We start from the raw sequence: 25,097 nt of genomic DNA on the forward strand, positions 1-25,097 counted from the left end.
ATTCTGTCTTCCCCCAGGGTCAGGCTCAGTGCCCAGCACGTGGGGGTGATTAATAATACGTATTTAGGTGACTTACAAGAGAAGTGACCCTGGATGGGACACGTCACCTCTTCAAGCCTCCCTTTCCCACCTGCAGAATGCGGATACAGTGCAGAGCACCACAGGTGGCTGTAAGAGCCCAGCGCTGTAGCGCGCGGAAAGCACTGGGCACAACACTGGCACTCGGTGTTCTCTCAGTATTAGTGTGACAGCCGTGTGGGCTGTCGATGAACGAACGCATGGGTGTTTTTTAAAGTGGGAGTACAACGCCGCTCGGTTTCCAGATGGAGACGCTGGCATGCAAGCACGCACTGGCGTGGGGGAACTAACTTTAAAATAGTGTTGAAATACTAAGATAACAGCTTTTAAAAAGTGGGAGAGAAACGCAAAACACAAACGTACAAACAAAAGGGGCCACAGCGCAGCAGATCTTTCTCTGCTAATTTTTTAAGGTTCCACGCTGGGGCTGCTGGCTTCTCCCAGGCTGGGGGGGGTGGGGTGGGGGTGCTGACTGGGCGCGGCCAGGTGGCGGGAGGGTGGGGGGGACGTACCTTGGGCTGACAGGTCTCGGTCACTTTGACTGGTCGGCAGGAGCCTTCACAAGCTCGCTTTCTGCAGGGTTCTTGTGCCTGGGAAGCGCGAGGGGAAAGGCTCTTGGACTTCGCCCTGCTTGGCGAAGCGCCGCGGGGACCGGAGGGCTCGGGTCTGCGCGCCTGGTGCAGCGGGAAGGAGCGCCCACCGCCCTGCGTGAGTGCGCGGGTCTCCGGGAGTCGAGCGGGCGCAGCGGGGCGGGTCCTCACCAAGTCTCGGGACGCGGGGCGCGCGGGGCGATGGCCTCAGGAGCTCTCAGCGCAGCGGGGGAAGGAAGCGCCGTGGAGGACGATGGGGTTCAGGTGGGCTTGGCGGGCGCGGAGTCTCCAGGTGGAGATACCTGGGGATGTTTGGCCCCCGGCTCTGAGTGCGCTCCACCTGGACAACACTCCCCAGGGCCCGTGGCACAATCAGAGGCGGTCGCACCTGGGCTTTTTTCAGACCAGGAGGCGTCTCCTAGTTGAGGAACCCCTCCAGGGAAGCGCGAAGCGGTGGGGTCCTCCATTACGCTCGGTGCGAGGCTCAAACACCATCTCCATCCTTCGTCAACACGTGTCTTTGGGGTGCTTTGATTTCAGGGTGCTATGATGGAGTGGAAGTGAAAAATGCCTTCGCTTTGAGCATGACCCACCAAAGACCTGGCTGACACCACAAAGACTTATTCCTGGGATGTAGGATTACGAGAAAACCCGGGCATGGGACAGGTGGAAGCAGCTCCCTGCCAAGTGGATTTGGTCCTCGCGGGGGAGTTGGTAGGAGTCAGTGAGACACGTAGAGACATGTATGAAATGCAAGCATCCAATACCTTTCAGATCAGCTTGGTGTAATGGGGAAAAAAATGGGCTTTGGCATATTTACGAATTTAAATCCCAGCTCTGCCTTTTGCTAGCTGGTGACCTTGAACAGATGATTTAAGTTTACTCAGCCTTAGCTTCCCGATTTAGAAGACACTTCTGTCCCTCTCCCCCTACATGTACATCCACTTGTTACTTTTTTTGGTGTGGGACGAGTAAGCACAGACATGTGAGGAGAAAAAAGAGGTCCAACTAGGATGCATTCTACTGATTTGAAAAATAACTTTTAAGAAAGTTGTTCAAACTAAGTACTGGAACATTTTTGGAAAAGCACTGGCTTTGTTGGCATGTGAAAGTCTGTGCAGTTGTCAAAACCCTTTGGCTGATTGGGCTTTCTAGACTTCAACCCCAGGTGAATCAAGTCCACGGGAAATCCTTTATAATGTTCTGCCAGTGTTCTTAGCAAGAAGCTGTTTTCTTCCTTTATAGGAGTTGGTTGTTTCGGAGGGACATAATTGGCCCCACAACATATGTGAATCCAGCTTATAAACCAATTTACAGTCAGGTTCTACTAGGCTGCTTTTGTAGCCAGAGAAATAAGTGGGCTTTGACTGACAGAGAGTTCAGCAAATCTGCTGGGCTTACCAGTTCACTGTCCTGGAAAAAATGAAAACAAGAAGCAAACAGCCTGAGCGTATTTTGTTAATAACTTTGTTTTTGTTTCTGGAAGCATATGATTTATTAGAGGAAAACCTAAGTGTTGAATACTACCCTGGTATGCACAGAACTAAGACAGGGAGAGAGGAAGAGCTTAGTTACTGCCAGATAATATCATGTAACCGTTAATTATTAACACCCAAATACCCAAGGTAAATAGGCAATGCCCAATTCTTCAGAGGAAATACAGTTCATCTATTATTAAAAGAGCAAACGTGATTAGTTTAACATTCCCAGGGGTTTAATAATGTGGAGTTTTTGTGGACTGAAACAAGAACATTTAAAAGAACTTAAATAGGGAAGTCTCTCATAATTAGAAAGATGCCTGTAGAAGAATGACTCGTTCATATCCATACTGACTTGGGAGAGGGGTAAGCTGGGCAGAAAGCTAAGAACTGTATTTTCCTGGCCAAAACCAGAAATAGAGTTTGAACTTTTATGCTATACATTTGCAAGTTCAAAGACTTAAGCAATAATGGACAGTTTATAGGACAGTGATCAGGTGCTTTCTTTATAAAACCTGTGCTCCTAAGTATAAATGAACTGAAAGCAAAGTATTGAGATTCTTTATCCTAGATATTGCAGGTACAGCCTTGAGCAAGAAACCACATGTTTTTCTTTTATTGCTTTGACCTAGAGCCTGGGGAGCAAGATGGGGGTGGGGGAACTGACTCTATGTGTGAAAAAGCAAATTCTTAGCATCTTTCCAATGTTCTTGAGTCTTATCTGTTAACCTTTTCTCCCTGTTCTGATTCTAGTTAGTGGTTTTAAATTGCTACGGTTGTTTATTGGCTCAAATACATATTTAGGACATCCTTTAAGGACTTTCTCCTTTTTCTTTTGGGACTCCATCTCCCACCCACCACTCATCTTTCAAAAAGACCTCTTGGCATAACCTGTTTCCCCGAAAATAAGAGTCGGACAATCAGCTCTAATGCGTCTTTTGGAGCAAAAATTAATATGAGACCCCGGTCTTATATTGTATTATATAAGACCCGGTCTTATTTTACTATATTAATAAATATTAATTTTTGCTCCAAAAGACGCATTAGAGCTGGTTGTCTGGCTGGGGCTTATTTTCAGGGAAATACGGTATTTTCTTGGACTTGTGTGGTTCTCTGGGGAGGAGATAACTCAGCTCTCAAGAGATGCATTCCTTCATCCATTTATTTATTTAACTGATATTTTTCCCAATGTTTGATTATAAAAATTTTAAAACATTCAAAAAAGAAAAGTGGAAAGAGTTTTACAGTGCATCCCCCCACCTAAATTCTCTTCTCATTCAATTGATACTGATTAGTGCCTACGTTTGCCCGGAGCTGTACTGAACTGTAGAGACATAAACAGCAGAGTACAGTTAGGGCACAATGAAGGGTTTAATTCGGCTGGAGCATAGAGTTTGTGAAGGGCTCATGTGACTTGGGCCTAGAAGGTTATGCTGGAGTCGCATTGTGGAAGACATTGCATTTCATAGCAGGAAATCTGTACTTCACCCTGGAAGGCATTTGAGGAGAGGGGAGTATCTTGTGCTTTAAAAAGCTCTTTCGGGGCCTAGGGGTAGGCTGAATTGGGTGAAGGGGGACTGAAGTCTGAGAGATGAGTTAGGAGGTTTGGCAAATGTCCTGGGGCTAGTAACAGGCAAACTGTGAACAGAATGGATTGCAGAGACTGAAAAGAGGAAGAAAGGTGGGACTTGGTGAGTGATTTGACATGAGGACGTGGCTTTAGAGCCCAGGCATCTACAAAGATAGTGTGCCATTAAGGATAGGGAAGTCGGAGGAGGAGGGAATTCGAAGGGGATGATGGTGTCTTGTGATATGACTCTATTGGGTTCGAGGGACCAATTGGGTACCCACGTGGAAGTATCAGCTAAGAGTGGAGAGACCAACAGCAAAGTCAGGACTGAACAACTATTTGGACTAGCAATTCGTGACCAAGGCGTGGTTGAATGAGAATGTATGGACAAAGATAAGAAGGACAAGACCTTGAGGGAAATCTGAATATGAGTTCTTGGAACAGAAAAAGAAATACTGATGTGCACTGTCAGTTAGCATTTTAATGACAGTTCTATCTACAGTGTTGTTGTAGCCACTGTTCTCCTTGATAACTTACAAGAGTCACAAACTAAAAAGCATATGCATACCAGTAGCATGGAGTCGTTCCTACTCCCATGATAGGAGGCAAGGGGCAAGGTGAGGGGAATAAGGCAGGAGTGGGGAGGGAAGAGGGAAAGTTAAATACTTTTTTTATCTAGGACTTAAATACACAGTGCTTTATCCATATAAACCATTTCCAAATGTTAGGAAGCCAGGTAATTTAATGAATTAGTCTATATTTTCGGAAGGCAGCACCTACTTAATGTGGGAACCACAACAACCTATCCTGATGGTGGCCATATTTTCCAAACCAAACCTCAGGTGTGACACATATTCCCGCTGCATGGTCGCCAAGCCTTCATCCAAATATGTAGCAACCCAAATGCCCCCCGCCCTTTCCAATGTAATACTTTAGTACAGGCTCAATAAATAAATGTTCAGCTCTGTAAACCCATTTTATTAATTGATATACCACTGACAAGGCAATTTATTAGAAAATAGATTTATTTAGCGTCTACTCTGTGGCCAGGGACTGTTCCAAGGCCTCAGCTGGAAGGTGAGGGCAGGACAGTCCTTTGTCTTCCTGTAGTACCTGGTACAGCTTTATACCGAGGGTGCCAAAAATGTGTATACAAGTAGACACTTTGGTCAGCGTTGCTCAAGCAGTCATTTGCTGTAATGAGAAGTATCTGGATGCTGATGGTAACCACTTTGAGCACCTCTTGTAACTGCAGAAGTCAAATGTGACTTGTATTCATCTTTTGTTATCGGTATATATTATTACAGTTTTTTAAATTAGTGTATTGGGGTGACACTTGTTAGTAAAATTACACAGATTTCAGGTGTACAATTCTGTAATACATCATCTGTATATCACATTGTGTGTTCACCCCCCAGAGTCAGTTCTCCTTCCATCACCATATATTTGATCCCTTTACTCTCATCTATCACCCCCCCCCCTTACAATTTTAATATGGTTTTCCTTTCTTAAAATGTGGACTCAGAATGGGAGTGAGGTCATTACCTGTGCCGACTGGAATAAGTGCAGTATTGATTGGCAGTGGCTTAGAGAACTGAATTTCTTGTGCCTTCTTCTAGCACACACTCAGTCTGCCTGGAACTATTGGGTTTTGTACAGGTCTCTCTTTTTCATCTTTGACTCCCCCACAAGTTTTAGCAAAGTATCTTACACTTGAGCATATACCTGGAAAATCTCTAATGAATTGAGTCCTGTTAAAAGAAAGAAAACTGTATGTGGAAAAGAGTGGAGAGGCATCTATATTTGAAAGGACTGGGAAATGTGGTTGTTGTAGGAAAGACCGGGCTGGGGCAAAGCTGAGCGGTGAGAAATGTAGAAAGTTAAAGACAAACCCATTCTGAGTCTGTGTGGACCCTATAAATATAAACTCCTTTGTGGAGTTTATATTTGATACAAGGGGGGAAAGTACAGCCATAGCTGATTCCAAACATGAAAACTTCCTTACTGGGTTTCTTGATGAAGAATATTATTAGCCATCAACAAATCTACTGGAAATAATGTTTTTGTTTTTGTTTTTCTCTCCCTCTAAGTATTGGAGTGTTTGTAGAATTCACTTGGGTTAAGGGGGAGTTCTGTATATTCAGGAACTGTGGCAAAGGCTTTCTTGCTTGTCTCAGAATAATACAGAGAGCCCTCAGCTGCCCTTAGCGTCCTTGTCACTTCTCTCTGTATTTTGTGGCCTGCCTAACTTCTCTACCTGGTCTCAGTACACCCTTCCAGGGGATGTTAAGCCCATGGATGAGAGACTACCAGGAATACACTTGTAATGACACAAAGTTAGTTTTATTAGCTTACCTCAGCAAAGGAAGACGCACGCTCAAAGGATCAGGGACATCACAGGAAGAGGCCTCTGAAAGGTGTGGCGTTGTGCTGAGTGGGTAAGAAGGGGACCCGTTGGATTGGGGGCTGCCCAGTAGCCATGACGAATCAGCAAACGATTATCTCAGCAGTCTTTGTTCAGGAGGTGGGGGAACAAAGTGGGGCTGGGGACACATTGGTAAGAAACCAGTCACCGCTCAGAAAAAAGGGTTGTCAGTCATTTGGCAGCTGCAGTACAGCCCTGGGTCTGGGTATGGAGAAATATTGTCAAGTGTTCTGAGAACATCAGAATGTGATTACCAGGAGGTTGATTTTCACTTACTCGGGGTATGCATTCATGTTCTCTCTCTCTCTCTCTCTCTCTCTCTCTCTCTCTCTCTCTCTCTCTCTCTCTCTTCTCAAGCACTGGTTCATTACTTCCATGGCAAAATCAAGTAGTGGGGGATCTTAGTTAATGATGCCACCGTCTGCCCTAAGTCAAATTTGGGAGTCATCCTCGATTCCGTTCTATTTCCACGTATAATATTTCATCACTCACAAGGTTCTGTGAATTTTACCTTCTACTTAATTTCAAGTCTGCCCTGTACCTGCTATTCCTATTGCCCTGCCCTAGCTTAGGTTTCATCATCTTTATTCTGGATTATTCTAAAGCCTATTAAATGGTCTCTCTGTCCCTGTCTTTTTAGTTTAAACCCATCCTTACACTATGGCCATGATAGTCTTTTCAAATTATAAAGCCCTCAGTAGTTTCTAGTCACTGGAGACTGAAGACTATGAGCACATCTACAAGGTCTCCTGGAACCTTCTCTCTATTGACTTCTTCAGCTTCATGCTGCTCTTTACCCACTTCCTACTTTATGCTTATATCTTGCCTACGTAGTGGTTATCAACTGCTGTGCAACGAAGTTAGAGAAGGTATAAAACCCATGGCCCAAGGAAATAGGAGAGACAACAGCAAATGAGAGTGGGGAATTCATTTGAAATGAGCTTGGAGATCTGCAATGGTCCAGGTAAGTAATGGCAAGTCCCCGGTTGAGGACATGGGAGTAGAGTTAGAGACGAGTGGGGGAAATGAAAACTATCCAGGAGATTCAATAGGTGGTTGATTGGCTGTGGGAAGGCAGCAAGAGAGAGACAGATATTCAAGAACAGGGAGTTGTCAGCTTTAGCGCTTGAGAGTATTTTTAACCGAGGTAGAAAATAGAGAAGTAGGGACACATTTAGAGAAGAAGATAGTAAGGTTAGTTTCTAACTTACTCTTAATTACTTTTGATTTTTGTCAATTCACATACATGGGTGAAAAATCCAAGTCATAGTGCAGTTCTCATAATAAAAATTTAGTTCTCTTCATCTTCCATAAGTTTATCTTTGAAGCCTCTTCCCCATGCTTTCACCTGTTTCTTCTAGTATTTCACTCCAATTTCTAAGTATTCTGCCTAATCTGCCTCTTGATTTCTTGATTTCTTTCTTGATTTAGAGTTGTACTTTTTATCAATTTGAGGTATTTTTCTGTGGACTTCCTATAAAGAGAGGAGAGAATTTAGTGCTCTTACATACTTTACTTATGTCCCAGCTTGCCGCTCTTCCATCCTGTCCAAATGGTTACAGAATTTTTTTGTTGTTCTTGCTGAAACCATATCTTATGTTTATTTATTATGTAGCTATTCCTCACCGGTAAGCTAAGTAGTACACTCAAACTATAATGCTTTCCTTGAACAGTTCGATATTCTTCGAGTTAAAAATTGCCTCTTTTTGGATTGCTTAGTTCTCTATGTCACTGATGGACTTCTGTCCAAGCCTGGTGACAGAACTGTAGAATCTTTATGGATATGATTTTTCACAAACATTCATGGGGGAGTCAGTATGTATTGTTTTTCTTGAGGCTTTTCCCTTCGACTTCAGTCTGCATTGGCGGCTCGTTAGCAGAACTGTCAACCTGGGGCCTCTCTCCTGCCTTAGTTCCCCTGGTACTGGGATGCCATGTCTTTCTTTTTTTGGTTTACTTCTTTGTTTTGGTGGAACACATCTGCCAGTACCTTTCTGAGAAGTGGCATACGAGGACCAATTTTTTGAAACCTCATGTACCTGAACATTTCTTTGATTTATCCTCACACTTGTTTGATAGTTTGGCTGAGTATACAATTCTAGTTCGGAAACCATTTTCCTCTTAGAATTTTTAAGGCTTTTTTCATCAGTATCTTTTAGTTGCTGTTGCTGCTATTGAAAACTGCAATACCATTCTGGTTCTTGATTCTTTTTATGTTCTCTCTCTCTCTCTCTCTCTCTCTCTCTCTCTCTCTCTCTCTCTGTCTCTGTCTCTCTTTCTCTCTCTCACTCCCCCCCTGCTCTTTCTATCTCTATTTTCCTCTCAAGTTTATAGAAGCTGTTCTATGTCATTTCATTCCTTGATCTGGGAAACTGGTAGTCCCTTTAAACCTGCAAATCATGTCTATACCTCTACTAAATGTTTTTGTATTATTTCTTTAATAATTTCCTCCCCTGAATTTTATCTGCCTCCCTTTTCTAGAACTTTCACTACTCAGATGTTGGTTTTGGTTTTCCAGAACAAATCTCCTACTTATCTCTTTTCTCCTATTTTTTAAGTCCTTTTTTAGTTATATTTTTCTGGGAGATTCGTGTGATTTTATTGTCCCACTCTTTTATAAAAAATTTAAAATTGCTACTACCCTATTTTTAATTTTCAGGAGTGTGTTCTTGTTCTTTGTTTCTTTTTAAGACAGCATTCCATTGTTTGATGAATGCAATGTCTCCTCTTATCTCCTTAAAGGTGTTTGTTTGTTTTCAAAGAGCTCTTCTGTTCCCCGCATTCCTGTTTCTTTTGAGGTGTTGGTTTTTTTTTTCTCCAAGTAGTTTCTTTTGGTTTTTCTTTCAAATTAGAACCTTTCCTCCAATATCCAGTGGTTCTTTGCATTCTGGTTATAGATTAAGTGTGAGAAACTAAGTTGCTGGTTGGAAGTTCCACTGTGGGAAGGGATTTGTCAGCAGCTCCCTGGCTCCCTGAAATTGATTGGCAGGTCCAAGTAGTTTCATTGGAGGACCTCATGTGTCAGTATGGATAGGTCCTGTCTGTAAGAGCTTTCATTTATTCCAGAGAAGAATTCTTCAGTCTCCAGTGCAGGGTGAGAGATTGAGGAATATAGTGGTTGCTGCCAGCTTTCTTTGAGCTGAGTGTTCAAGGGTTGTGTTTGGGGTACATTCAAGTTCAAGGGGAGCGTTGGCATGCAGTTTTTAATTGGGTACCTCTTCCCCAACTTTTGCTGTATTTCATATTTCCAAGTCTAGAGTTTCTCTGGTTTAATTTTCCAAAGAATACATTTTCTACAGAATAAGTCTCTCCTTTCCTGTTGGAGTCAGGGAAGGATCAGAGTGTCTCCCTGCTGTTAGACTCCCACCAATCCTTATGTTCACCCATGACTCACGTTTGTCTTGTGCAGTGTCCAGTACTTACCATCTGTGAGTGTTTCTGTGGTTTTGTAATGTGAATTAGCTTGTTTCTCATCTATATTCTACTTTAAAGTTTTCTCTGAAAAACTATTTGTTCACTTTCCATCTAACAACAACAACAAAAATTGACCTGTCTTACTTGCTATTTGGGGGGGCTATGGGTTTTATACCTTTTAAACATGTCTTAACTTTCACACCAAGGGGTTCTATGAGAGAACAGAAATAAATGTGTCTGGTTCACTATGTTTTAGCAGAAGGATTAGGTTCTACTTGGACAAGTTGAGTTTAATATACCCATGGGACATTAGGTGAAAAATGTTCTTCAGGCAGTTGGCTAGATGGGCCTGAAGATTTTAAGAAGAGATATTATTTTGAGCTGTGTCAACAGAAGGTGCTACTTAACATGATGAGGCCACTCTGGAGAGAGCGTTTGGAGTGAGACGAGCAGTGGACCAGGGATAGAACCTGGGAAACCCATCATGTAAGGGAAGGCAGAGGAAGAGGGGATTATGAAGGAGAACTGTGGGGACAGAGTCCCAGAAAGCAGTTTCTAGGCTCTCGGCCTCACGTGGAAAGGTGCTTGCTCGGGTAGTAGATGGCCATCAACTGTGATTGGATGGCCATCAGCTGTGGCTAGTTGGCCGTCAGCTGTAACCAGTGAGCCATTGGCCACTAATATAACTGCTGTGGTTACGCTGGGGGGGGGGGTTGGTTGGTTGGCAGAGAAGTGGACAGCGGATTGCTCCTGCTTCCTGTGTCTCCAACCCAGCACCAGAGAGAATATAGTGGTGTGAACCCCCTATCCATGGCTCCGTGGGTGTTCCTTTTTGGCCTCACCATATCCTGCATTCTTGTGCAGGGAGCGGGAGCTGAGACCCCTGCATGACAGGAACATTCTAGAAAATCCATGAAAGCACACATTACAGAATGCTAGGCAACAATAAATTTATCAAAGGGGTAATGTCAACGTGTCAGAGAAGTCAATTAAGATAAAGATGGAAACTTTTGTTTTGAGATTGGAGGTCATTGATGATTTTGGCAAGATGGTATGGACAGAAGCCAGAATACAGCAAGTAAAAGGGTGACAATAGTTTTTTTGCTTTTAGAAATTGCGGACAGAAGCAGTAATAGAGGGCATTCCCGTAGCTCAAGAACCAGGTGAGCAAGTCTGTGGGGTTTCTCCTGTTGTCCCACTTTGGAGACTATGCACACTTGATTTTAAAATACTTTTACTAAGGGCATTCAGCTCTGCACCTTTTGTTCTTGCTAAATCGTCCTTTTGTGACTTTGCTGCAACACCTTTGATTAGCTGTGTGCAGATAGTTTGACTGGTTTGATTTTAGAAATCATTTCCCACAACTCTCATATCTTTTCAGGGCTGGTGTGGGCAAACCAGACTGTATGGGAAATCCAGACTATTCTGATTATGTGGGGGAAGCCGCCTTTGTGCAGTTACAGGGATGATGTGTAACGTTTGCAGCGTTACACAGTGGGGTGCAGTGGGGAAAAAAATTCCAGCCCTTTACACTTAGAATAAAACTCAAATCCCAGAGACCCTTGTTAAGGTCTCTGAGGGTACCCCCAAAATAGCAAACTTCTCTCCGTTGCCAGAGTTCTAGGGAAACTAAGAAGACAATAGAGCAAGGCAGGTGGGTCACAAACTATCACCTTTAGTCCTGAGAGACGCTGGGCTGGGTTGGAGCTTTTACTTCTGGATAAGTGTGCTTCCTGTGACTAAAGTCCATAACTGAGAAGTCTTGCCCAACCATTCATAGGCCAACACCAGGTGGAGAGAGGAAAGCACTGCTTCCTGTGGGGACAGCAAGGGAGTTGAGACTAACTCCCAAAATCACATACATTTTTCCACCTCTGACCCCCCACACCCCGTGGTAGAGTGAGCAGGAGGGTGGCAAGAGGCCAGCCTCACCACTGATGGAAACATCATAACTGGGAAGAAGTGAGCCCCCAAATATGGGGTAGCTTTGAACACCCTACGTGAGCTGATACCTGACTCCACTTTGTACCACTCTCCCCATCACTTGCTGGACTCCAGACACACTGGCTTTTGCCTCCTATTACAGGGCCTTTGCAATCACTATTCTCCAGCCTTGAACTCTCTTCTCCCTAGATATTCACATGGAACTCTCTCATGCCCTTCAAATCTGTTCAGATGTCACCTCCTCAGAGGGCCTTCCCTGACCACTCGATCTAAAATAATACCGCTCCTCGACCCCACTGTAACCCTTTATCTGGCTTTAATTTTCTTAACAACTCTCATCTCTCTCTTCCCCCTAGATGGTAAGCTTCATAAAGGCAGAGACACTCTGTCTCTTTTGTTCTCTGTGCCTACACTGGAGTATGGCACATAGTTAAAAAAGCTAAAGATATAGTTGTTTATTAACTGAGCGGATGGTCGCCTTGAACTTGGAGTTTGTCCCAGCTGTGCGACTGACTGGTGTCATTTCTTGGGAAGGTGCTCCATCCACATGGGCCTCTGTTGAGGAGTTGTACTAACTCTTTTCAAGAGTTGCAGTGAAGATCAAGTGAGACAATGTGTGGGAAAGAGCTGAGGAAATCAGCTAGAGTAATTACTAAAGTAATCGAAGGCAATTGCTCTCAATAATAATAGTACCTCTTTTGGAATCAGGCAGGAATTTCTCGTCACCTCAGCTAGTGATGGTTAAGGTGACAACATTCAGAATTTCCGAGGTTCATTCTCATATGAAATATCCTCTTCCATTGGGCCCAGTCTTACCCTTCGATTGGCTACACTGTGTATCCTAATTTTTTAATTTGAAAATGGCAGTCATAGTAGGGACAAAAAGGCCGATTGTGAAAGGAATAGGCCTACATTTTTACCTCAGTGAAAGTGAAAAATTTCTCAGTGGAAGACACGGCATTTCTCATGAGTCTGAAAGGACTTAGGGCTTCAGCCACCGCCCCCCCCCAACTTACCCTCCCTCAAAAAAAAAACTAATTTTAAAACCGAAGGAAGTACACTAGAAATTCATTGTAAAGCAAAGTCTGGGCATGTGATTTTTCACTTCTTTGAAAATAAACATGTACTTAAATCACTTGCAATTTCAGCACCTGTAAGTCTTATAAACGGTATGTGCAGATAATCTAGTTTACTTAGAATTCTGCTTTTGTCAGAATTTGCCTGGAGGCAGATTTTGTCACCTTATGTCATTTATGCAGTGACATATGGGAAACATAAGGGATTTGGAACCTTCTAGACCTGGCTTCAGATTTCAGCTTTACTACTTAATGTCTGAGTGGGGAAAGGAGGTCTTGAGAAAATTAACCCAGGACTTGAGAAAGTATTCAACCTAGGACTTAGTTTCCTCACCTGGATATATCTTATAGAAAGCATTGGAATTAGGGCTTTTCTAAGAATAGCGTCACCGTCAAATAAACAATGCTGCCTTTCCACAGTCTTTCCAGCCTCTGGTGTGGTCCCACTACACATGCAATAGGGTCCTAGGGCAGCCATAACAAAGCACCACAAACTGGTGGCTTAAAACAACAGAAATGTAGTGTCTCTTCGTCCTGCAGGCTACAGGTCCAAAATCAGCATGTTGCCAGGGCTATGCTCCCTCTGAAACCGAGGAAAGAATGGCTCCCTCTCTATTGTTTGTCAGCAATCCTTGTTTTTTGACCTGTAGATGCATCATTTCAATCTCTGCCTCTGCTGACACATGTCTGTCACCTTCCTGTGTCTCTGTCTTTAAACGGCATTGTTTTCCTCTCTGTATTTCTCTCCTGTTATAAGGACATGGGCTATATTGGATTCAAGGCCCACCCTAGTTCAGTATGACCTCATTCTAATTTAATTAGTTACATCTGCAAAGACACTATTTCCCAAGAAGATCACCTTCTGAAAGACTGGGGGTTAGAACTTCAACATATCTTTTGGGGGGAAACAATTCAACCCATAAAATTTCATGCAGTCACTTTGGGCAAAACACTTAGGAGTCATCCTTGCTTCTTTTTGCCCCTCAGCCATTGTATTTCAGTCTATTAACAAATATTGGTAGATGTGCCTTCAGAATGTAGCTGACGTCTTCTCACCACCTCCACTGCTGCTCCCTGGCCCCACCCTCGCTCATCCCTGCTGGATTATTACATTATTATTAGCCTCCTAAGTGGTACCCTGATCCATCCTTATTCTCCTAAAGTCCTCTTGCTACATAGCATAGCAATCAGAGTGATCATTTCACATTTCACAATTCTAGTCAGACCATATTATTCCCTTACTTAAAAGCCTCCAATGGTCTCCCATCACAATTAGAATAAAATGCTGATGCATATGAATACAGATAAGATTCGACATGTGTTGTTGCCCATGACTACTCTCCAAACTCATCATGTACCACTTCCTCCTTTATTCACTGTACGCCCATCGACCCACAATAAACAAAGCTTCTTTGCACCTCAGGGCCTTTGCACTGCTTCCTCAAGGCTGGTTTCACCCAGACATGTGTTTCCCGACCAAACAATTGTTTAGCCCAAATACTTTATTGAAGGCATTTGGAGCAAGGAGAGCCTAGGGTATAGGTGTTCCTCCAACATAATTGTTTGAATGAATAAAGATCACAGAATGTGTTCCATTACGTTTTTAGATATTACAGAACAATAAAAAGTCTTATCAAATATTGTTGGTTTGGGAAATACTGGGGTAAAGTTTTAACACATTTATTTATAGCAAAACTTCTCAGTGACATAATAGTTTAATTCTGAGGGGCTATACTATGTTGTATTTCCAAACTTACCTGAATAGGGAGTAGGGACCCAGGCCCACACAGCACATTTTGGGAGATGCTGGTATTGGAACTATATAGAGTGGTCTTTGGAGACTAATAAGGACTGGTCTCTTATTGCTCTGCCACTTAGCTTTGTGGACCTGGGCATGTAAGTTACATTCTCTGAGGATCGGTTTCTCACCTGTAAAATGAGATGATAATAGTACTTGCATGGAAACGATTAGAAATACATATACAAAGCAATTGGCACAGTGCCTGTACATAGGCAACATTCGATAATTGGTGGCTATTGTGTTATTATCATGATGATGCTTTTGATTCTGGGAATGGTCTTTCTACATCAAAACTGTTACTAACATTTTGGGACATGTCTACTTTTTATTTCCCGCTCCCACTCAAAATTTTCCTTCTGGTTGGAGTGAGATTTCAAGGTAAAGCTCCCTAATACAGTGTCAGATAACGTTTTCTCTTCTTCCTGATTCTTTTCATGCTCTACCTGCCACATACCTCAGGTTTGTCTCCCTTTCCTGTGAGTCTCAGGATATGGTGGCAGAGATAGGGACAACTAATACATTAGCACGATTAGACACCACTATCTGATGTCAGAGGGGCAGCCTGTGTAAAAGAGATAGGCATGTAAGTCTCGGTGCCACTTAGTGCCAGCAAAAGGTTGTCCATTACCTTGTGTGTCATGTTCTGTGTCCTTTCTAGGAAAAGAGTGCTTCAAATACCAATTTTAGAAATTACAGTGATGTCATAAGGAAGATGAACAGTGGATCCTTCAAAATAAAGTTTTTCTTTCACCATTTGTTTGCATGGAAATCGTTTTTGCAAAATAGCTAGATTTGGGATTTGAGTTGGTATTTAATTCTGGGTTGCACAATAGCCCATTATTACAGGATTCAAATGCTTTGGATATGCTTGAATAATCTTCAGAGGTAACTGAATCTTTTTTAAATAAAGGAACCACCTTTTTGTACCCTTCTTTTATTACAGATTTCATGGAAATGTCTGCTACTAGTTGGCCCGTTTTTGTTTGTTTGGGGGAATGCTTTTATTATGTTGGGAGTTACTAAAACCAGTTAAATATGTAAGGGAGCTCCAAATAACTGTTTTAATTACAGCTATAATGTTTATTACATGAATGATTTTTATCCTTTGGGTAGAATAATCTGTAATATAAAAGGGAGAAGTGGGAAGGAGAGAAAGGGAAAACAGAGCTGCTTGAAACACGTGCTGTTTTTTTGTCCTCTTTCTGGAGTTTTTGTTTTGGATTCTTTTTTGTTGGTAGAACACACACCTTCCAGTGGCTTTTTCAGGTTTCTTTTCTGGAGGCTTTGCGTATCTAGTTTTGTTGTTGGATGCTTCCACATACAGATGACAACTTGGCAGGATTTTTCCCTTTTTGTCTCTTCTGCTGGTCATTTCATATGGTTTCCAGCTCATTTTCCAAATAAGAGCATGAGACCAACCTGTGCAGGTAAATATTTACCAACTGGCTCCCTGGGGGTGGTAGCGGGGAGGGGGGCAATACAGGAAAGGCCTGACTTGTGATGTTTGCCGATTTCCATGGTGTAAGTATTCCCACCATAGCTGGTTTCACACTATCAATATGACATCATTGAACACAAACTTGGAAAGAAATGCACTGTGACAAACCATCCTATAATCCATCCACGAATCAATAAATAAATAAATAAATAAATAACTCCGGAGCATACATAATAGTAAAATGTAGTAAAATAAGTTGGAAGTGATGAGTTTTGAGTATTTATGACATTTTTAAAAATGACTTATGAAGGGTAAGTTTTCATAGTTTCATTTTTAACAATGACCATGTTGAACAGCTGGTTCTCAAAATTTCTAGAAACCTAATCTTTGGTTCTCACCCACTGGCTGGGACGTAGAGAAGTCACTGTCTTGCCCGAGGGCCCCCTGAATCAGTCATGGCAGAACCTGGATGAGTATGAACTCCAAAATACGAAATTTCTCTGGAAAGATTTACTTATTAATGTTTCAGTTATTTATTTATTTTGCACATCCTCTGATGATCTACGAAAAGGTTTAGGACCATTATAGGCTGTTATTATCTATTGCTAAAATAAGAGTTAAAATATCTGAATGTGGTGGTAACCAAAGATGGGGGAGTGGAAAGCAGATTGGATGCCTGGCTTTGAGTCTTGCTGGGTCCTACTGCTCACCAGTGGTATAATCTTAAGCAAGTCGCATACTTACTTTTCTGGCTTCAGTTTTCTAGTCTGTAAGATGAAAGAATTGGGCCATACGAACATCTGTTGTCTCATCTAGGTCTCAAATATCACGATTCATTGTTTGGATCCATCAGTTCAACAAATATTTGCTTACTGCCAATTATATGCATATTGGTTATGAATTCTACTCCAGGCAGAATTAAATACAAAAGCAATAATTATTATGATTATTATAACATCTCACATTTATGCAGAGCCTTCATATTTACCAAAGAGAAAATGCACTTTGAGTCTCTGAGGTTCTGTTGCGTTAGGAGATCAGGACACATCTTCACAGAATGTTAGAGAAAAAAGCACCTATTCTAAAAGAACAAACAGAACCTTACTCCTAGGAAACGCAAGAGGTCATAACCAGGTAATAATAAGGAATAAGAAACAGGAACAAGCATTTTTTTTTTTTACCATGTCTGTCCGTTGCTTCACTTTGTCTTAAAAAAGCAAAACCAAAAATTATTTTTTCTGATTATCAGATTATCGTAGAAAATTTAGAAATTCTTAAGAAGTATTAAATAAGGATAAAATACCATATATCCATTTTAATAGCTTGCTTTTCTTTATCTAATATTTTAGTATATTTTCCAAAACATTATCATAGAGTCATATTCACTGCTACCATGTTTCCCTGAAAATAGGACCTAACCGGACCATCAGCTCTAATGCATCTTTTGGAGCAAAAATTAATATAAGACCCGGTTTTGTTTTAATATGACACAAGACTGGGTATAATATAATATAATATAATACCGGGTGTAATATAATACTGGTCTCATATTAATTTTTGCTCCAAAAGACACCTTAGAGCTGATGGTCTGGCTAGGTCTTATTTTCAGGGAAACATGGTATATATAATAATTTTATCTTTTTGGTATACTGTAACAATTAAGTTGCTTACATTGTTGACTGTTTTTATTCTACAGAGCACTGTGATATCCTAAAATTAGCCTGAATCACTTTTATTTATTGAACATTGTACATTGGACGCAGTTTCCAACTATAATATTTAAAGTTTAAATAGTTGTTTTAAATAGTTTTTAAAATAATTTTAAAGATAGTTTTAGCAAATCATATACTTTTGACCTTTAGCTTATTTGATTCTGCCAACATTGCTTTATATTTGCCTAGGTTTTATTCTGTTTCTAAACATTTATTAAGAGGAATAGTTTGCCTGAATCCTTCAATATGATATGTTTGAACTGGAAATAACACCCATGTTTTCATATTATTTCAAATAGACATATGTTAAACTGTATGGTTAACAATTTTTTCTTGCACCTTCTGTGGGCATTAGCTTCAGGTACAGGGTTTATTAGTTTAGAAAGTACTCAATAAATGTTCAATAAATAAAAATGATTCAGGCTAATCTTAGGATACACAAAAACAGTTGAGAAGGATATTAAGAAAAAACACACTTCCTTTCATGACAATAGCTTTCATTTCATTAGGAGAGATGACAACTGAGCACAGTTCAGGAATTCAGACTGTTAAATGATAACTGTGTAATGAAAAATGTTGTTGCTTTAATTCTCCTACACGGGAAATCGTGACTCTAATAGTTATTTGATTAAATGTTAATGAGATCTACTAATTTGACCCAACTCTGACTTTTATTAATTAAATATGTCAATTAAACGAAAACCAGTTTTACCTCTTTCTTTAACATCTTTGAGTCAACATCTGCTTACAAGAGAAGTGCTGTAACTACCCTGGTTGTTTAAATATTAATGACTTCCATTAAAGGGGGCTGGAGGTTTGCAGTAGGAAGATTGAGGAATTAGATGGCATTCTTAGTGTCTTGTTTCTGCCCCCAGGGGGAAAAGAAGAAAAAAAAAGAAAAAAACCTTTTACTGGAAGAACTTCTAGTATATTTTTAATACCACAGATTGTTTTACCCCCTGAACCAGTTAGAAAGATTGTTGATTTCAAGCATTCCATGAAAGTAGCTGTTATTAAAACATCAGCACAAGTTCACTTCATTTAAAAAATGTTTTATCAGTGCCGTAGTGGTCATTACCCTTGAGCTTCTTGGGAACCTAATTTCAGTTTCTAAATTCATTTTGTTCTTTATTATAGTCAATAACAGGCAAAGGCAATTTTTAGCTACATATTGTATGTGCTTGGGCTTGTTTAAATTAAGTATGGGGAATTCTATTAAGTTAACCGTGAAAGACTTTACAAGGATTATATATTCAATTCAATTATAGTTATAAACTTTTATCTTATGGGGGAAATGTGGCTGAAAAGCTTTTTAAATTTGCTACAACCAGTGTTTTCATATTATGCCAAATTGGGTTGTGATAAGCATGTGGTTAGTAGATTTTTTACACATTTTGTTTTTAAGATGTTTTCATAGCTTGGTATTTTAAAGCAGCAAACAGTCAAAAGCAGGCATTATATTTGCATACTTGTATATTTCTTTTTGCATCTAGAAATCTGAGTGAGCAGCGTATTTATTTCATGTGTTTTACTTTGATTTTAGGACTAAGAATTTGAATCGTGCTTAAATAGGAGTAATGCCGAGTAATGTAACAGCATCGATGTAGGCATCGTAATACTTAGCAGGGTCAGGATTAAGTGAAGAAGCGAGACACCACCTTGGGTGAAAAATTTGAGTGCCAAAAAACTCAGTCATCAGGATAAATAGTGTCACGCAGGGGACCCTGCTCACTGCGCCATGTGTCGCGCAGGGTGGCAGGCAGGGCCTCTGGTCCCACTCCCCACATAAGAACGCAGGACACGGTAAGGCCAAAAAGGAACACCCATGGAGCCATAAGTAGGGGAGTCAAACCAATATATTCTCGCTGGCGGCTGGGCTGGAGACACAGGAAGCAGGATCTACATAATCTGCCTAACAGCAGTCCGCGCTTGCCAGCCACCATCTTCTTGCTAGCCCCCATTTCTTTCTCTGCTAACGTAGCCACGGCCGTTATATTAGTGGCCAATGGCCTACGGGTTACAGCTGACGGCCAACTAGCCACAGCTGCTGGCCATCTGATCACAGTTGACGGCCATTTACTACCCGAGCCAGCACCTTTCTATGTGAGGCCGAGAGCCTGGAAACTGTTTTGGGGGGGCTTTGTCCCCACAAATAGTATGTAAAAATTGATGACAAAAAAATTCATGATGAACTAAATGTCAAAATTAAAAAGAAAAAAAAAAAACAACGACGAGATCCAACACTGTATCTCCACCTGAGTTGCCTTCCCCTGGTCCTGACTGGTTGAGTTCTAGTTGTGATTGCTCCAAGTTCATGTCGTTACATAAGGCCCTCCTTTGAGTCAAGTTTTCGCGATATTAACCCTGGTGATAATAATCCTGGCTTTCCTGGTTGAGTTATTAAGAGGTTCAAATCAGCTAAAAATACAAAGGAAAAGACCATTTTAAATCTAATTTACATGTTTGTTTATAAGTCGGAAATCTCATATAGTTTTAAGCCATTATTATTATCAGCCCAGGTGAATGCTCTAAGCAAATGTCAGATTTGAAGATCCTTGAAGAGCTTTGTGTTAATGAATCGTGAGACCTAACTCTTGAATTTATCAACTAGCTTTGGGGTAGGGACCCAAAGATCGTTCTAGAACCCTCCCTCTCTTCCTTCTTTCTTTTTTGTTCTTGGATGCCAAGTTTCCTGATTTTGTAAGAGACAGCAAAGGGAACCACAGATTCTCTTGGTTTGTTTTAAATTTCCCTACAAAGTGCCCGTCGATAAGTAAGGTCTCAAGGTTGCTCAAGCTACAGCTATTCCACCCACCAGTGATGCCTTCCCCATTTCTCCTGCCAGTCTGAGTTCCACCCACTCTTTATTCACATCTGACCTTGGTAAGGCCTTCCTAGGTTCTCTGCCTGAAATGTTCTCTGCTTCCTGTAGCGAATGAACGGTCTCTACCACTCATTTGGTGGTCAGTTACAGAGTCCTTGTTGTCTCGAGGCTTTAACTAATTCTGCATTCAATTTACTTTCCAGACCACAGTATTTATTAGAAATATAAATTGTTTCTCCAGTTACATAGTAAACCCCATTAGCCTGTTGATTTCAGGATGAGCAGGGATTGGGTCTGTTTTATTTTGGTAGTATCCAAGGGGTTGAGCAAAGGACCTTTACACACAATTTTTTTTGAATGAATAAATGAATGCCTTGCATGTAAAATGGTAAATATTTACTCTTTTGATTCATTTGTGGAATTTCATTGTTTTTATCCTAGGCGCAGACGGAATGATGGGTGCCATGTGGAAGGCGACTGTTTCGTTGGTACTGTTGGTGTTCAGCCCTGGCGGTGATGGGCTGTTTCACTCCATATACAGAAATGTTCGAGTGTCCATACCACAGAAGGGAGATGCAGGACAGCCATTGTTTCTTACTCCCTATGTTGAAGCTAAGAAACTCGCAGAAGGTCAGTTTCATCAGAAAACCATTGGGATACTTTTAAGTTTTTCTTTTTTTGAGCAATTATCCTGCAGGATCCCAAATACGTTCTGGTATTTTTATTCACTTGTTCTATTTCACATGCTAGTGATTTGATGTCACATATTATTAGAGTTGTGAGCTAAACGGAGAGTTTGTCAGGGCCGGTTTATCGAGTTGTTGAATCCCCATACTTCTCTTTATAAGATTAATACAGCGTCTGTCTACCACTGGACACTTAATAAGGTTATTACCAACCTTAGAACTTACTATGTGTCAGTTACTGGTTCCAAGTATTCTACATAAATTCATTTAAGCATCTCGACAATCCAGGGAGGCATACTCATTTTAACATACAGGAAGCTAAAAAGAAAGAGAAAAAGTTACTTGTCAGAATCCACAGACACCAGAGGCAGGATTCACACCCAGAACCTGTGCTCCCAGTCACGTGCTGACCCCCCTTGCCTGGCAAATTACCCAGACATCCTACGCCTCAGTTTCCTCATTAATTAGCTGGAGATGTAAGAATTTCCCCAGTTGCAGGGATATTGTAAGAATCAGATGAGAAAATGCAGGTGAAAACTCTTTGTGCTCTGTAAATCGCTCTCTAAAAATTAAGTGTTTGCAAATGGGCTTTTCTACTCTTATTAGTAGTAGGAAAAAATGTGTCATTTGGTGTCGTCAGAGACTGAAAGTTATGACCTGCCTCCACTCTTCATGCTCTTTCATGCTTCGGTAAATCATGGTGTAGATACATTAATCATTTTGGACCTCAGTAGGCTCCTGAGCTATAAAATAGTATATAGGTGGCTATTCTGATGAGCTATTTGTAAATGGAAGCAGGGATGGTGGCTGGAGGGAGCTATGGGGACAGGAAGTGTCTTTAAGAGGGTAGGAGATACTGTGTTTGGTGGAGGAAATGATGCGGGAGAGCAACTCTTGGGGTGGGGGCAACTCTTGCTGGAGCACTTTCTTTAAGTAGATGAGAGACATGGCATCTGGCACATAGATGGAGTCATTGGTGTTTGCTCTGAAGGACCAACTTTGTGCCCGGTCACAAGCGGATCGGCAGAGTTAATGCTTGTGTCTGGTGGGTTGGTAGGTGTCGCATGGGAGTGTGGAAGTGAGACTGGAAATGTTAGGGAAATGATCGTTTTAAAGATCAAAAACAAATCTATCTGCTCCATATGAAAGTTTAAAATAAAACAGCCGATGTCATTGTTCTTTTTCTTTGTTTTGTATAAAACCAGAACAGTGTCATATCTTAAGGACACATTTGAGTCCTGTTCATATCTCTTTTTCTAAAATACACATTGGTTCCATGTTTCACCATCTCTTTTCAAAGAAAAAGCGAAAAACTTTGATAATGTAGTCAGTGTACATTAGTGTGCATTTGATAACATAGCCAGTGGTCATATAGTCAGATAGTATAGTTAGATAATGTAGTCAGGCTTTTTTTAAAAAAGATTCATTTTTACTTGCTGTAGAAAAGTCATGAGAAGATGGTGGCCTCCTACAGATCGGCTCATTCACTAGACTTATATGAAGAGGCAATCAATCTAAATTTACCAAACTTCCTTAATAAGTGGATACCACTGACTTAATTATGTTCACTAACAATAAACCAAAGCAAACCATTTAGTTTAGAGTTGAAAAGGAATTAAATACTCATAGAACCAACTCTACCAATCCACAGATGAGACACAGTTACCTGCCATGACTTGCCCAAGGGGATACAAGTAATAGGAACAAACATGCGTTTAGGACCCAAATTTTCTCTGTGATGTGCCTGCTATAGTTTGTTTTTCTTTGTTTAAGAAGCTTGTGCTTTACTGGGGTGACCAGGTACACACATGAAATGATGAAGGACTAAGGCAGTGAATATTAAAATACTAAAGTATTGCATTTGAGTTCGGCACGCTGGAGATTTTGAGGAGAAAATGATCCCATTAGTTGGCATAGTCCAGGGAGACAATAGTAATAATAGTAAATAGTAAAAATCTCAAGTAGCTAGCATTTAGTCATTATATCCTAGGACCTAGCAACGTGCCCCTATGTAATGGGCACGCAATAAAAATTTGTAGAATTTAAATTTTAGACCTGAATATGTGCCAGGCATTGTGCTTTACGCACACCAGCTCCTTTAATCCCCAGAGCAACCCTAATGAAGAACGCATAATTATAGTTCCCATTTTACAGATGAGAAAAATGAGGCCCAGAGAAATTCAGTATCTTACCCAAGGCCATTTAAAGCTAGCACGTGGCAGAGCTGGGATTAAAATCTATCTCTGCTAGTTCCAGAACCCAAGGTACAAACCGCTGTGCGAGGTGACTGGCTACAGATCTGAGGGTGCTGAGCAAGATTTGGGAAAACAGACAAGGCCTGTGCGTACTGAGTGAGGACAACGGCTTAAACAAAGGCATTACGTGACAGTGACCCTGGTGTGTCTGGATCAGACACCTGGTAGGATCAAGAGAAATCCACCTGGGGAGATTGTCCACATCCCTCTCTTTCCTGTATTTCTTGACTATGAGTGTTGCAGTGATAATCGTCAGCCCTGGCAATGAAAAGATTTCAGGGGAGGTAGTTTCATCTTGTCCTCTGTGCCAGCCTTGATAGATCACCGTCTGATGAGTGACAATACTTAAAATATTAAATCTGATGTGATGTCACTTTCTAATGTTCTGTTACACAGTCAGAATCTTTGATTGGAATTTTAAGTGGCTGATCCAAAATCTGGTACATCGGGGTATGCAAATGAAGCCCTGATAATATAATTAAGGATACATTTATTCATCTACTGTACTGAAAGTTTTGGAAGCTCTGGACAGATGGTCAGCTTGTTTCCCTAACTCTCTCTTGTTTATTGAGTCTGTGAAAACCCGAGGAACGTGAGTCTTAATATTGCAATGGAACATTTTTGAGGTAGTCATTCACAAAAAGACAAGGGACATTTTATTTTTCTAATCCCCAATTAGCTGGTTTAGTTTCATGTAATTGTAATTGCATGTTTACTTTCTCTGCAGCTAGAATAAAATCCCTACGCTCTGAAACAAAATAAATATAGGAGGCAAATTTTAACATGTTTATGTTCACGGCATTTTCACACATTTTAAAGACTATTTTGCTATTAGATCTTAATGTATTATCACTTAGGGTCTGGTAGTGTCATGTCTATACTGATGATGACCCGAGTCTTGGAGGATGTGAAATGCACCCTGAATTTTATGCCCTTTTGGGGGCACACTCCAATCTTTTTGAACATGGTACTATTACAAACACTGGTAACCGCAGTAAATAACAAGAAGGAAGTGAAATCGCTTCAAAGAAAACCTTTTTCCTTTCTTTAACGGGTTTAAACATTTGTATTGTGAGTCATGGTTCCAGGAAGAAAGAAACTTCTACAGGGGTGTATTTTCCATATTCCATTAATAGACTCTGGAAGGATGAACAGAATATTTGAAAATATAAAACAATCATTTTAGTTGAAAGAATTTTTAATTATTTTATTGTGGTCTACTTAAAGGAAATTTAAAATTTGGAACAGGATGAACCATTTTTCTGTGGGCCAGGGAAGTTTTTCAAAATTTCTTAAGATCTTAATAAGGCCTGCTTGCTTTAAAAGGTTTTTATAGAAATAAGCTAATTCTAGGGCATTGTCAGTGAGGCTTGTTTTAGTCCATTCATTCATCCATCCATCCATTTATTGAACGTATGTATTGAAAGTCTTAAGTGTGTAAATCAAGCATGCTATGTCCCGGGAGGTACAAAGATAAACTAGAGAAATTCTTTGTTTTCCAAAAGCTGCTGATCGAGAAGGGAAGGTAAGAAATGTACCTGAGTAAATATAGGTAGCAGTGAAACAACTTTTGTGTCCTCAAAAGGGAGGGTAAGCATCTGAGTCATTTTCAGATAGATTGGTTCAATCATCTCTCTTCCATACTCCATCCCCTCCATCTCCTTTCTATTATATATTTTCTAAAGGGAGGGTAAGCATCTGAGTCATTTTCAGATAGATTGGTTCAATCATCTCTCTTCCATACTCCATCCCCTCCATCTCCTTTCTATTATATATTTTCTCTTTTTCTTGTTCTACTTTGACCTT

The 25,097-nt window shown here is 40.9% G+C and overlaps 1 protein-coding gene across 4 annotated transcripts in view; it reads left to right on the plus strand.

Moving 5' to 3' along the window:
- Nucleotides 1-224: 224 nt before the first annotated feature.
- Nucleotides 225-25,097, plus strand: part of CPVL (carboxypeptidase vitellogenic like) — a 114,567-nt gene continuing 89,694 nt past the window's right edge. The window contains exons 1-3 of one of the 4 annotated variants that reach the window (XM_081080316.1): nt 225-491; nt 658-786; nt 20,792-20,980. In XM_081080316.1, coding sequence (XP_080936442.1) covers nt 20,803-20,980 — 178 coding nt within the window. In that variant the 5' untranslated portion in view covers nt 225-491; nt 658-786; nt 20,792-20,802. Of the gene's footprint in view, nt 492-617; nt 787-854; nt 933-6,975; nt 7,106-20,791; nt 20,981-25,097 lie in introns of those variants that run through there. The other 3 variants (XM_081080314.1, XM_081080317.1, XM_081080315.1) reach the window with 3 other exon arrangements.

The sequence above is a fragment of the Rhinolophus hipposideros genome (assembly GCF_964194185.1).
Source record: "Rhinolophus hipposideros genome assembly, chromosome: 18".
Lineage (NCBI taxonomy): Eukaryota > Metazoa > Chordata > Mammalia > Chiroptera > Rhinolophidae > Rhinolophus > Rhinolophus hipposideros.